A 13,736-nucleotide genomic window follows, 5' to 3' on the forward strand; every position below is an offset into this window, starting at 1 on the left:
TATAGGTCAATTTTTTTTTAATACCATAGATAAGTATATTTATGTTCTAATACATAGACTGATATACCGTCTCCGCTCAGAATCGTTTTTCTTATACAGTGATATTATATCATTGAATTCAAATTTAATACCATCCCATTATACAGTGACCCACTTCTAACCTACTGTACAGCAGAGCGACATCCACTTACCCACCTTTTTGTATATTGACATTCAAATTACCTACTCTTAAAAATATTCTACTTCTAGATATGAAATAAAAATGTAGTCATTATAAAAAGTAAAAAATTAAACAAACCATAACCATATAAAATGATCTTTTTATAATTTAATCAAATGAACATGCGTATTCTGATATCTATACTCTGGCCCACGAGAGTCCATACGTAAAAACGCGTCCGTCGCTGCTTATCGTCACTTTGCCGAATAATGTGAATGGCATCATGGTGGGAGAAAACAGATGTCACGTATTACTATATCAATGCGTGGTTTACGTTTGGACTCTCGTGGGCCGGAGTATATGTATCTAAATATATTTTAAAATAATGAGTGTTCTTTCTGAAATCCTGAAAGAAATTACCGAGTATATGTATACCTACGAAAACATTTTTAATTTTATAAATTTACTAAACTTGTATCTTATAGGCTAATTAACACTTGATCTAGTTGCCAAATTTTATTGTATTATGATTTTTATGTCTTAAGTTTTTTCATTTCTGAATAGTTAATAGAGTATAGTACGTTACCTTAAACTAATCTGTGTTATATACTTATATGTCCAGACCGCGGCTGGTTTTCAAAGTTTTAAATAAGTCAGATCTACTGAATAATATTTTGCATTTGCCAATTAATTCAAGGGTTTCGATTCGATAAAACTGACCAGCGTTTTTTCTTGTTTCCTTGGTGGAATAACTGTACATCACGGTGTGTTTTCAGGATTCTGTTTGATTGTGATGCATAAAATAATATATTATATTATTATGTACCTATTGTATAAATCCAATACATTATAATTTATATGCGAACACGTTAGTACATTCTAAATAAATTTAACCATCAACAAATGTATATTGAATAATCTGGCTAGTAATATTTTATTAGCTACCACAATTATTACTGGCTTAGAATTTAACTAAATGTTTTAATATAGTGGTTCTCGGTTGATGGTCGATCGGCCTGAATATTAAATATTATTTAAAACGAGAATTTTAGTTGAAATGTCTTGTAATTTAATGATTTTCGTTATACATCTATTCCGTGTCAACAGTTAAGAGAACCCGTGAAAAGATTTATAAGTCCAAGTCTTAGTTTTGAGTTCGTTTTAAAAACAAACTTTATCTTGTGGATTATAGCACCCCCTTCAAGTTGTTTCTATATACCTATCGTATTGTATTAATTTTATTTCGTTATGAACAAAATTGGTACGCAGACTTAAGTTTAAACTGCGGTTGTATGTACCTAATTTAATGTGATGTATACTGCATTAATTGTGTCTGACGTTGAATATTAATATAAATTGTTTAATTTTATATTAAAAACGCAATTTATATTTTTAAAAATAAATTTAACGGCAAGTATGAGTTTTTCCAAAAAGATTTTATGTTTAATACTTAATGTCGAACTTTTTCTAGAGCGCTAATAGTATATACTTTATATTATTTAACAAAACAAATGCTCAATTATCGTTGAATTGTAGTTTCTATTTGCTACATCCTTATATATAGACTCCATTGATTGTTGTCATTACGTCAGAGACCAAAACTCTACAAACGTTGTGTTTTGATTAACGTCCGCGTCTGCATTGGTGGTAGTACAGACGGTGATAGTGTCGCTGTGGCAGAACAACGAAACTCCATTCGATATATCATTGTGTATGTGTGTATATACTTTATATATATGTAATATATATAGATTACTTTCAGATCGTACGAAGTACATATTATATATAGATCCCATCGGCTTTGGTAGTGGTAGGGTAGCTTTTTCTTTTATTACGGAACGAAGTTTTCGCGTATTTTTTCTCCCTTCGGAGTTTACCGATGTGTACACAAGTGGGTGGGACGGCCGAGGGTAGGAAAGTTGCGTTAATTTCTGGACTAGAACCCCGACCCGCTTCTGTGTGGGGACGAAGCCTATTCTGAACGTGTATATATATACATACACACCATCGCAATGATGAGGCGGTGGCGTATATATAAAGGATTCGGGGTGGGGGGGGGGGGTGTAGTCTGGCGAGGTGGTTGGTGGTGGCGAAAAAAAAAGAGTGAAGTGAAGAGAAGAGTAACTCGACGATCTGGTACAGCGGCGATGATGATAGGAGGCAGAGTAAATTAAAGTTAACGCGGGTTTTCAATTAAACAATACCCTGGGTTTTTCTCGGTTACGTAGAGCGCGAAAAGTTCCGTTTTCCCATCGTCGCCGCCGAGCCGCCCACTCCGCCTAGCCGTCGCCCCGCCGCAATCGCAGTCCCTCGTCATCGTCATATATACCATATATATACTCTGCAGCCACCGGATGAGTTTGGTCTCCACACACACCCGCCCGTCCACCTACCCACCCACTCATCATGGCTAACACCCCCTCCTGACCACCCTTCGCGTGAGCGTACCGACCTCTCACCCCGCCACACATGCAAGGCACTTACCCGTAAATCGCGGGCGCGTGCGTGCACCAATACACACGAGGTCCCCTCGTTCACGACGTCCTCTCGTTCACGACGTCAAAACCGTAATAATATAATAATAATAAAGGGGGATACGTGCACACCGACACGCGTGGCCGGATATATCGAACTCTTCTTCATCCACTGCTGCACGGTGTCGACTATAATATTGTATTATATATTATATAGTGACAAAACGGAAACGAAGTTGATGTTACATCACAATCGCTCGTTATATCGATTACTCGCGTACGCGAACTCGTTTCCCATAAAGTCGTTAGTGAGGTATATCATTATTATTATTCCTGCCATGGCAAATTCGTGGCTTATATATAGACATTTACCGGGAAACGTCGTGTCCGCAAATTGTGATGAGGAAAAGTGAAAATAATTAACAATAACGCGTGTGGCACGACAGTGACGACGATAATGATACAATTATATACGTTGTAAGGATCGTCGAGTTTCCCGACGAGTATATGATAATATATAATTTGTATATAACGCAGCGTTCTCGCGCGACTTGGATTTGTTATCTGCTATGACGTAACCGGCCGCAGAAGAGAAGTAATAATAATTGGCGTCCCGAAATGTTGAAAAATTTGATTCTTTCTGTTTCTCTACTCGTTTCAGCTTCTTCTTTAACTTCCTATACGTTCCCAAATCAACCATATAATTATGTTATATCATCGATGTATGACTTCAACGCGTGCTTGTATATTAAAATATATATGCGGTGCATTTATATTATACGCTGCTAGAGTTAACATTCTTTACTTCTGTACACAACTTTCCGTTGCGTAATGATTTGCGTACGAGAAGCACATCGTATCGTTATACTATTTCGGTTTCGACCCCTTCTCCCTACAGTTACGGTTTTTACCACGGAATTTGTATATAATATTTGAACACCGAGGTTTTCCCATATTGTTGTATCATAATATATATACCATGATTATATGTTACGATTCGTTCTCCCGAGTTTTGTGCATGCTTGTATGGGTCGAAAACCGACGTCGATTAGAATAATTATTCACATAGGTCAATATTGTTTTAGTTGAATATATGCGTATTTATTCACTGTTTCGTTTTCTATGCTGATTCTACGTTTAATCTCCAACTTGACGTCGAGCTCCTTCAGCGTTATTTCGCTATTTTTTTTAAATTGAAAAATTCATGTTCGGTTGCAACGAACAAATCCGTTGTGTATACCACAGCGCGTACCTACACAATTAATATATATTACAACGATATTCTATTAGCGAAATTATTGGTTATTTCTATAGAGAATTTGGCCGGTTTTCAATTTTTTTTCAGAACAAAATTCTTGATTTAGTTAAATTATGTTTTAAAAATATATTTCAAGTATTATAATAGACATAAAAGTTCAACAATTTGGTATTGCTATTATAATCATATTTTTCTAAACCTTTATGTCGAATAAATATATTCAATAGAAATATATCCTACATTTTTTTTCTGCTTTACTTCGTGTGATAGATATATTTTTATTGATCTATTTTGTATTTCATGGTTAGTCTATAAAGTGCATTTATAAAACAGAACACCCATACTCTGATTTGTATAATATTCAACTTTTATTGGGTAGTACCTATATGTACACTGCGTATAGTGTATACAGAAAAAAATTGAACCTATAACTCTACAATTATGATAATTTATCCCCAGACATCTCTAATTAGTTAGTGTCGTGACCTAAACATTAAAATAATTTTAAATCACCAGGTTCTCTCAACAACGTAAATTCCTTTTACCTATTAGTTTTTCTTTTCCTTCATTACTTATAATAAATTGTAAATAAATTACGTATTGAAAATTTACTTATATAGATTGTTATAATGTTTCAAAAATAAAAATAACTTTAAATTCAGAAAAAAAATAATATTTTAATAAGATTTGGTAATTCAGTGAAACGTAATAATCTTTGGATATAAAGATATTATATTGTATTATTTTATTTTTATATTTTTAGCACTTTATCATCGAAGAATTGATACTTTATATTTCATTGAAAGCCCTTAAATATTCTAATATTAAGTGATGAAATTAATAAAGGATTATTTTAGCTTATAATTAATTGGATTTTCATAAAAAGGATCAACAACATATTTTACATAATTTATAATTGGTATCATTTAAGTAGTCATCAATACCTATTTATTGATATACCTTGTAATTATAAAATTAACCAAAATTAATAATCATTTCTCTTTTATACTGTATGAGGATGCGATGTCAAATTATTTCATCCGTAAGTAAATACGAGAAAATCAAGTGTTATTAGATTAAGTAGGGAAATTAATTACTTATTGTATATTAATACACATATTGTAATTTAAATTGTAATTATTAGTATTAACTTCTGTTCGAATGTTTAAAAACATGATATTATAATGATACATGTTTTATTGCGGTTTAATAGGTGTACTGTTGAAGGTGTTGTGTATAATATATATACATGGATTTATATGTAAGTACACGTGCTAAAGAAATGTGTTGCGCGCGTTAAGTCCACTAAAGATTTTTACAGGTGATAAAGTGACTATGGGAGCTTTTGTATTGCTGACGGGGCGGCAAAAAACCCGTTAGCTGTGTAATTTACCAGCATCCGGTCGAGAAAATCTTACACAATGTATGTGTTTTTCTGTATATATATTATATATATATAAATAAAAAGTAGAAGTATAAAGAAAGGGAATAAAAAAAAACTCTGGTCCCGCACGTTACAAATTAGTCGGTTGGCCGATCCCCCGATGATAAACAACAACAGCGAAGAGGTTGTATGGTGGGTGGTTAGGTTGGGGTGGGGGTTACAGCTGTTTTACACCGGACGTTTTTAAAGTGGTTCGCAAGCTGACACTACGTTAAGTGCCGCACTAAACCCGCCCAGTAGTAGTAGTAGTAGTAGTAGTAGTAGTAGTAGTAGTAGTAGTAGTAGTAGTAGTAAGTATTGGTAGTAGTTGTATAGTTGTAGTTGTGAAGACAAATAGTGGTGGGAGTGTTTTACTGTGTACGTGATATAGTGGGACGCAACAGCAACAGTGACTTTAGCTCGGATAATTGAAGTACTCTGTCCTGCCGAAAATCTGTCGACTAGAAACATATTTTTTTCATATTTTTTTCGGAAATTCTAGAAGATAGAGATAACAACAATTTATTTGTTCCATTCTTTTGTTTATTCTTTTATGTAGGTACACACATTTAACGTGACAAGTGTCCGCAATACTTCTTTCCGAGTTAACAGATAAAAATAAATACTAATTTATAATAATTTAAATTGTTAAGACTATTAAGTATTAGATGATAAGATGATTATTATTTTTTAAATTTGAAGAAATTAAAATACCGACCAAAATTTAAATTTGTCGCCAGCTTTTCTTTTATTATTAATGGACAACAAAATGCACTGAGTTTAACTTTCAAACGTTGAATACTTTATTTTAAAAACATGATTGTTTACATTATTTTTTCTAAAGAGAGTTTAAATGAAATTCTAGTGAAATATATTTGAAAAATTGCGTCCAAAAAGTGTAGTGATGTTTTAATAATTTATATGCTTTCTAGTTGTACAAGGATAAAAACTTTATAATTTTTATAAGTTAAAACCCTCTTTCGAACCATTTATTCTCCACGAAACAAAACTTTTCTTTCATTTTTTCATTTTATTTTTTTAACCATGTTTTAGGAAATAATCTTTTTACATTTGAATCACCGATTAAATATCTAAACAATCTATTATAAAATTATAACTAATAATTTTTATTTGCATATATTATCTCTATTTTTATAACCTATAAGCATATATATTTCACTGTTTTGATAATTTTATTTGTTATACATTATCACATACGCTGTAGTATTGAAAGAGTATTTTTCAATAAAATATCGTACCCAAAATATCAATACGTGTTCAGTTTCTCCAGTTTTTTCTTTCTCAGTGTTTCCTTGTATTTATTTAAACTATACCTAATTGAATATGAAAAGGGTTAACACTTATCACATGACAATAATTCTAAAAAATAATGGTGCATTCGTTGCTCTTCACTAAATTGACATTTAAATCGAATCAGGATAATTAAACAATTATGATTTTACCTGTCAAATGGTTGACAAGTAACATGTTCGTTATCAATGTGTACGGAATAAAGAATATTTTAGGGGAACAGTTGCACGTGAGAGAAAAAAATACAGTTATTAATTATTTCAAATTCGTCTAGTTTTACCCCAGTGAGTCATATTATTTTACTGTTCCCAACGGCCGTCAGTCTGATTTCCGATTTGGACAGAGGTCTTTTTTTTTGTTTATATATATTTTTTTTTGATCGTGGTGAAAATACAAAAGCAAAATGAGACAGGTTTAAAAATTCCAATTAAATTAACTTTCGTTAAAATTAAATTCGGGAAAAAAAATAGTTTAAATACGAGTGGTTATTTTTAATTCTCCATTATTCGGTCCGGTATCATCAATCAATTTCATTTTTATTCTCTAATAATCACCAGGTTATCAATTATAATTTTTCTAATATCAAAAGATTTAAAATAAAAATGATTACTTAAAAGAGTTATTTTCTAGTTATCTAGAATGACAAGGATTGAATAAAAAGTAAAAAAAAAATACATCCATTTTGATACTTTCTGAAATGTACCTTCCCTTCATTTTTTCATGATTATTTATGTCCTATATAATTATTAGTTTGAAAAAAATCTTATATTTACCTATTTATTTTACAATAGTCACCAATGTTACTTATCCTTAATTGGGTTTATTTCTCTATCATGATAATTTGTTCACTATTAATTTTATTAAATATAGAAAATTTGAAATGTTATTTTTTCGACATTACTATTAAATTTAGGTACCAATTGTAAAATTATTTTAAATTAATAACCGTATCCATATTATATAACTATATTTTCAAAATCGAATGATGCAATCAATTATTTTAATATTTTACATACATGTATTTATTTAAATGTCCATAAAGTTATCGCATAATTTCATTTACAGTATAATCAATTGCAGTTCATTACTGTTATATATTTTTTAATATCTTATTAATTGACCTATTATCCGCACATATACGTAAAACCATCCGAACAAACATACTTTTAAAATAAGGTATGATTAAACTTTTACGGTTTATGAATTGTGTTTTTAAGACTATTATATGGGCCCCTTGGCTATATTAATTTCTACTTTGAGATACCATCATAACGCGTACTTCCATGCTGCCCAACTTTTGCGAATTCGCCAAATATTTGCAGTGATGTTTGTATTCAATTTTAACGACCTCAAACAATCATTCCGAACATAACTCGGTCGATCAACAGGTGCGTGGATGTGTTCTAAAAGATGTCGATGTTAATCTCGACGATAGGCTATCGATTTGAGTGATGAGAAAATGTCAATAATTTAATTACTGGAATTTGTGAGAATTGCCTGAGAGTTTCTATTTCCTTTTAAGAATGCAAGATAAACACACAACGTCATTTAAAAATCTCTTTTAAAATGTTCTCTATTAAACATTGGTATTAAAATAAACATGTTTTTATTTTTTTTACTTAAGAACTTTAAACTAGAGATAATAATGGCATTCAGTGTATTCTTTAGCAAACCCAGACCTTTATAAGACGCGAATAACGAAGGGCAAGTACAAAAAAAAATTCTACACACTAGCGGCGGACTTCAATTTGTTGCTTGTTACCGAGATCGAATAAGAGAAAATTACAGTAGTGCCCTTGGATGGAATGACACATTAATAATTGAATGGACGGGTTTACTTTCCTATACGTAAAGTTTGGTACCACCGTCCGCCGTCTATATAAGAATATTAAATAAATAATTCTCACTGGTATATCAAAACTCAGCAAAAGGTTTCTTGAATAAAGTCGATAGAATATTCATGGGACCAATATCCGAGTCCCCTCCTCCGTACCGTCGTACAACACACCTCAATGGTCGAATTTCCAAAGGAAATCCCTTGTTTGATTTTTAATCATTGCCCGCACATGTTTTATATGTTTGTTCTTTTGATCTATTTAGGGTTTATATCGTTGACGCCGTTTTGGTTGGTACCTATCAAATGTCGCATGCCAGCAGATATCTTTTTGAATCTCAGTTGCGTCGGGTTCATATTATAAAGTAGTACCTAGCCGTTTTTGGACTTGTTTCGCAATCGTATATATAATAAAATAACGAACAACTTTCGAAATATTATGCGCTATTTTGTAGAAAAACAATCTACATTATTTTTATACGAAAATAGATTATATTAAACCGTAGGGGTTTATACACTAAAATTCGCTGATTATTAATCAATGCGTATCTATTATTATAATTTGTTATAGATACTATGAGGATGACTTGACATTCGTTTTTAAACATATAACGTGAACAAAACATTTAAACCCGAATATGTGTCGTTAGATAAGCAAAAGTAATATAAGTAGCTTATATTCATTTATTTAGTCATTAAGAACATATGTTATACATTTATTTATGTATCCGTGCATTTTATAGCAAAACCTGTACCGGAGTTATGCATTTAAAATAATTTAGATGATGTTTGTGTGTACAAAATCGATAAAACGTTTATGTTTTCATTGTTGAAAACACGCCTAAAAGTATTATGAAATGTCAATATATTGTTGGACTGTCGTCTGTATACTTTCTCATAATGTTTTTTATATACATAATCACTGTTTTGTTTTTAAGTGTTGTTTTAGGTATTAAATCGATAGAAATATTATGATGTACCTGCAACTGATAGGTTTACCAAAACTACGTTCCAACTTTTTGTTTTATTATTATTTATTTACTTTATTATTTTTAACAACACGATCAAGGGCGGGAAATATTGTCCCAGGACTCCGATAGATTGCTCTTAACGTTTCTTTATTACACCAAATAACTATTAATTTTGCCGCTGCTTTACTGAAACTTCTTATTTTTAATTAATTCTGACACGTCTCGGTTTTCTTTTTTTTTTTTTAATTATATATTTATTCATGAAAAAGTGAAAAATAACCGTTTCACCGTTGGTATAAATATTTATAAAGGGACAGACAATAGGATTTTGATTGATGTCAAGCGGTCGGGAAACAGACATGGGGTCCTAGTGTAATAAGACTGCTGTATAAAGAATACACTTGCCGAATCTGGGAATTATTTTTGCAATTTAAATTAGTTACCTTTTTTCTGCTCGTCGGAGGACCGGAAAAATATAACCCTATCTTTTTCGTTGAAGAAGACAAACGTTAAAAACCACGTAATATAGTTTATACTTTATTGAAAAAAGTACTTTGGGCTCTTTACCTTAACAAAGTACATTTAAAAGCTTCTTTTGCCAAACATGCTGTCCTTAAAGGACCCTAGGTTCTTGTAAACACTTAAGGTATTAAAAATGTAAAGCATCTAAGTCTGGGTCGGATAATTTTTCGGTTTCTGTTGGTTCGGGGATATTGCACGTGGTATTCCTAATGTTTACAGGCGCCAACTTCTCCGCATTTCCATTTATCCAATACTTGACACGTAAGTATATTATACTGCAATAAATAACCTTTGTTATTTGTCAACACAAGGAAAAAAACGTGAAATATTTCAAACATAAATATTCATGTCGCACTGAGATAGAAAAAAAGTATCAAGTCAAAAGTCTTGAATTCATTTCTACTGTTTTAGTAAAAAAAAAACTACTATGAATAATCCAAAGGTTAAAAAGAGAAAAAAGTTATCTAACGAATTTATGCTGTTTCGTGTATGTCAGCTAGAGATATATAGCTTAAGTGACCCAAAGAAGTTTGTTTAGAGAAGTATCAAAAATTCGAACTTTTTGTAACCAAGGATACAGTAATAATATTAATATTAATAATAATAATAATAATAATAATAATAATAATAATAATAATAATAATAATAATAGTAACAATATTACGATGGTATAACTATATAATATCTATACTATACTATACTTACTTCCGTTAAGGACGAGCAAGTTGAAAAAATACGGAGGATGAATGTTTAAACTATTTCGCAGATGCCTTGAATGTCCGAAATGTCATTCCGTGGCTGGTCCTTTTTTTTTGGGGGGGAGGGGGGTCCATTTTTAAAACACTGTTAGACCACAGAAGGCTTCATTGTTTTAAAATGACTTGGATTAAAAAATAAAAAAAGGGAGTTATTATATAGCTTAGATGCCCTATGTCACGTAAAATGGTTTAATATGAATCCAAATTTGTTATGCCGTTACGGTAAAGATTATCATACGTACGGCTTTCACGGATTTCAGTAAATGAGGGACAACATGAAAAGTTTTTGAATCTCAAAGGTTCGTAGTTTTAGAATATCCCGGCTAAGTCTTGTTAAAACTTGTTCAAAATAGTTTTCATTGTATTACAATTATTTAATTTAGGTCTTTGTAATATGTATATATTTCCTGTGGCCTTTATATTTTTATATTTAGAATTCATCGTTTGAAATTACCAACGTTTCCAGCCATAATATTTTATATAAACGCAGTATATATAAAAAAGAAAAAATTTAAAAACGTATTATTTGGTCGAATTACATATATCCAATAAGTTTTGTTTGTTAAATGTTTGACAAAGTAAATCTCCATGCATATAAACACATAATCCTCGTATTTTTAAAATTACGGAAAACTATGTTCACATTATTTAATAATATATATAGTTAAATTTGTTATACTTGCTTTAATGAACAACAAATAATTTAAAGCCATTGGAGGAGAGAAATGAGTTGCATCGTGTTAAAACAGTAAATCGTCTTGACACAGATATTATGTTTGTTCGAAATGTAAATAACTATTTTTATTGATTTAAACCATTATTATGTAATTCACTTTTTGGTATATTTCTTAATTCAATAAACGTAGATCGTGTCACGAGAGTAATCAAGGAAGTATTATGCTGCAACGTATTTGTGAAGGCAACCGAATACTATAAAACGCATTAAATCGGAATTTCATTTTTGCCGACATTCGTGACAGAAAGACAAACGTTTGTAATTGCACGCGACTACCTAACCAAACCCATAGGTATTATACGCGTACAGGTGGCCTATAGTAAATGCATATCTTTAAGTAGAGACTGGAGTATATGCATTAATAATTTTATTTAAAAATAATTTAAGAATTTCTTAAATATAAAAATAATACACCAATTTAATTATAATAAATCTACATTATGAACAATTAACATTTAAAATCTATTATTTTTATTTTAAATCAGGTTTTATTATAAAATTCAATAATAAAATTATTAGATTCCTTTAAGTATTTTACATTTATATTTATTTATCATTTTTAGTATTTTAACAAAGCAAGTAAGTACTTATATAATATAGAGATGAATATCAAAATATATCAAAATATACTAATATAATCAGTTATTTAATTAAAATAAATTAAAATATAAGAACAGTGTAACAATATACTGGTATAACATTTTTATAAAATATTTTTAATTTTTACTCATTAAACAATTGTTTAAGTATTAATGTAGTGTAAATAGAGATGTAAGCTTGAAAATGTTTAATTGAAAATTTCTGAAAATTTTCAACTTTCTTTGAAAACTTGAAAATTTTGAAAAATTTTTTTTTTATACTTTTCTTAAATTAATTAATTTTTAAGTTTAAATAAAGTTTTAAAATACTTTATAAAATTACTGTTTAATTTTTTTTTAAATTGTAATAAGTATAACGTCAGAGTCAACCAAAACACTTGTAATAAAAAAAAATAGAATTTGGATAAAATTGAGGAAGTGACTCAAACAATAAATTACCCCTGTTAAAAATTGAAAATCGATAATTGTAACAAAACGATTATACACTCATAATTTATACTGAAGTAAAAATACAATATTTTTAATAAAATATAAAAACGCACATTTATTACCGAGCTAAATATTATATATTGATATAGATATATATTATATATATTTAATGATTTGTATTTTGAATTTAGTATACCTATTATGTTCATTAGAATAATACCAACATTATATTAAAATGGGTAAATAGTAATAAAAGTACATATTTTAAAATATAATTATGAAGATTAAACATACTACAACTATATAATATCAAAAGATTTATTTGATAAGAAATTAATATGATAAATTATAACATTTTCATGAAAATTTACATCACTAAGTGTAAATGATTAAGAATTTATAATTAGAGAATAAAAAAATTTACAATTTATAATTTAACTTATTAAATAATTTAACGAATTGCCAATAGTAAATATAATATGAAATATGCAAAATATGGTATATGCAATATAAATTGTATACCTATTAAAAATATGTCTTAAACATCCAAGCAGTATACAAGTATAAAAGTAAAATCAAATTTGGTCTATTATAAAATCCGTTTGATATGGCATTGGTTGTGCATAGTAATAATATTATATATCACAAGGTGCAGCGAACATAAAAAATATGTAATTCTAGTAACTGCACCTAAAAATAGTATGTTTACGCATAATAGTCATACGAAGAAACCGCCGTGAGTTTGGAAATTTTAATAGGCATCATCTCGTGCGTCGAACAGAAAATTTCTATTCATCGCGCCTGTAAATTTATTTTATTCATCCATTTTCTTTTCCGTGTCCGCAGAGCCTCCCTCGCTGACAGTGAAGCCGAGACCGCAGCAGGCGAAGAGCAACGGCGTGGCGTCTTTCTACTGTGGCGCGCGCGGTGACCCTCGACCGACCATCTACTGGCGGAAGAATTTGAAAAAGGTGTCGACGTCGCTGAGCAGGTACGAGATTGTTGACAAGGTGGTTGGCGACAGCGAGACTGGCTCGGTGTTGCGCATTGAGCCGACCCGGGCGCCCCGGGACAACGCTGTCTACGAGTGTTTCGCTGAGAACGGCGTGGGCGACGCAGTCAGCGCGAATGCCAAGCTAGAAGTGTACGATGGTGAGTGAAAATATCTATTTCACTAATATGAGTAGTTACATTGATTGGTTTTGCGGATCAAAATATTAAGTGAAGTCGGTATCACAAACGTTCGTTGTCCCTTACAGGA

At 30.6% G+C, this 13,736-nt stretch overlaps 1 protein-coding gene across 1 annotated transcript in view; it reads left to right on the forward strand.

The window, feature by feature from the left end:
* The window catches only part of LOC100571622 (tyrosine-protein phosphatase Lar), a gene marked incomplete at its 3' end in the record, with an annotated part of 139,785 nt that overhangs the window by 57,692 nt on the left and 68,357 nt on the right, over positions 1-13,736 (forward strand). The window contains exons 4-5 of the mRNA XM_029490981.1: positions 10,173-10,214; positions 13,322-13,627. Of these exons, the coding sequence (XP_029346841.1) occupies positions 10,173-10,214; positions 13,322-13,627 (348 nt within the window). The remainder of the gene's footprint in view (positions 1-10,172; positions 10,215-13,321; positions 13,628-13,736) is intronic.

The sequence above is a fragment of the Acyrthosiphon pisum genome, chromosome A2 (assembly GCF_005508785.2).
Source record: "Acyrthosiphon pisum isolate AL4f chromosome A2, pea_aphid_22Mar2018_4r6ur, whole genome shotgun sequence".
Classification (NCBI taxonomy): Eukaryota; Metazoa; Arthropoda; class Insecta; order Hemiptera; family Aphididae; genus Acyrthosiphon; species Acyrthosiphon pisum.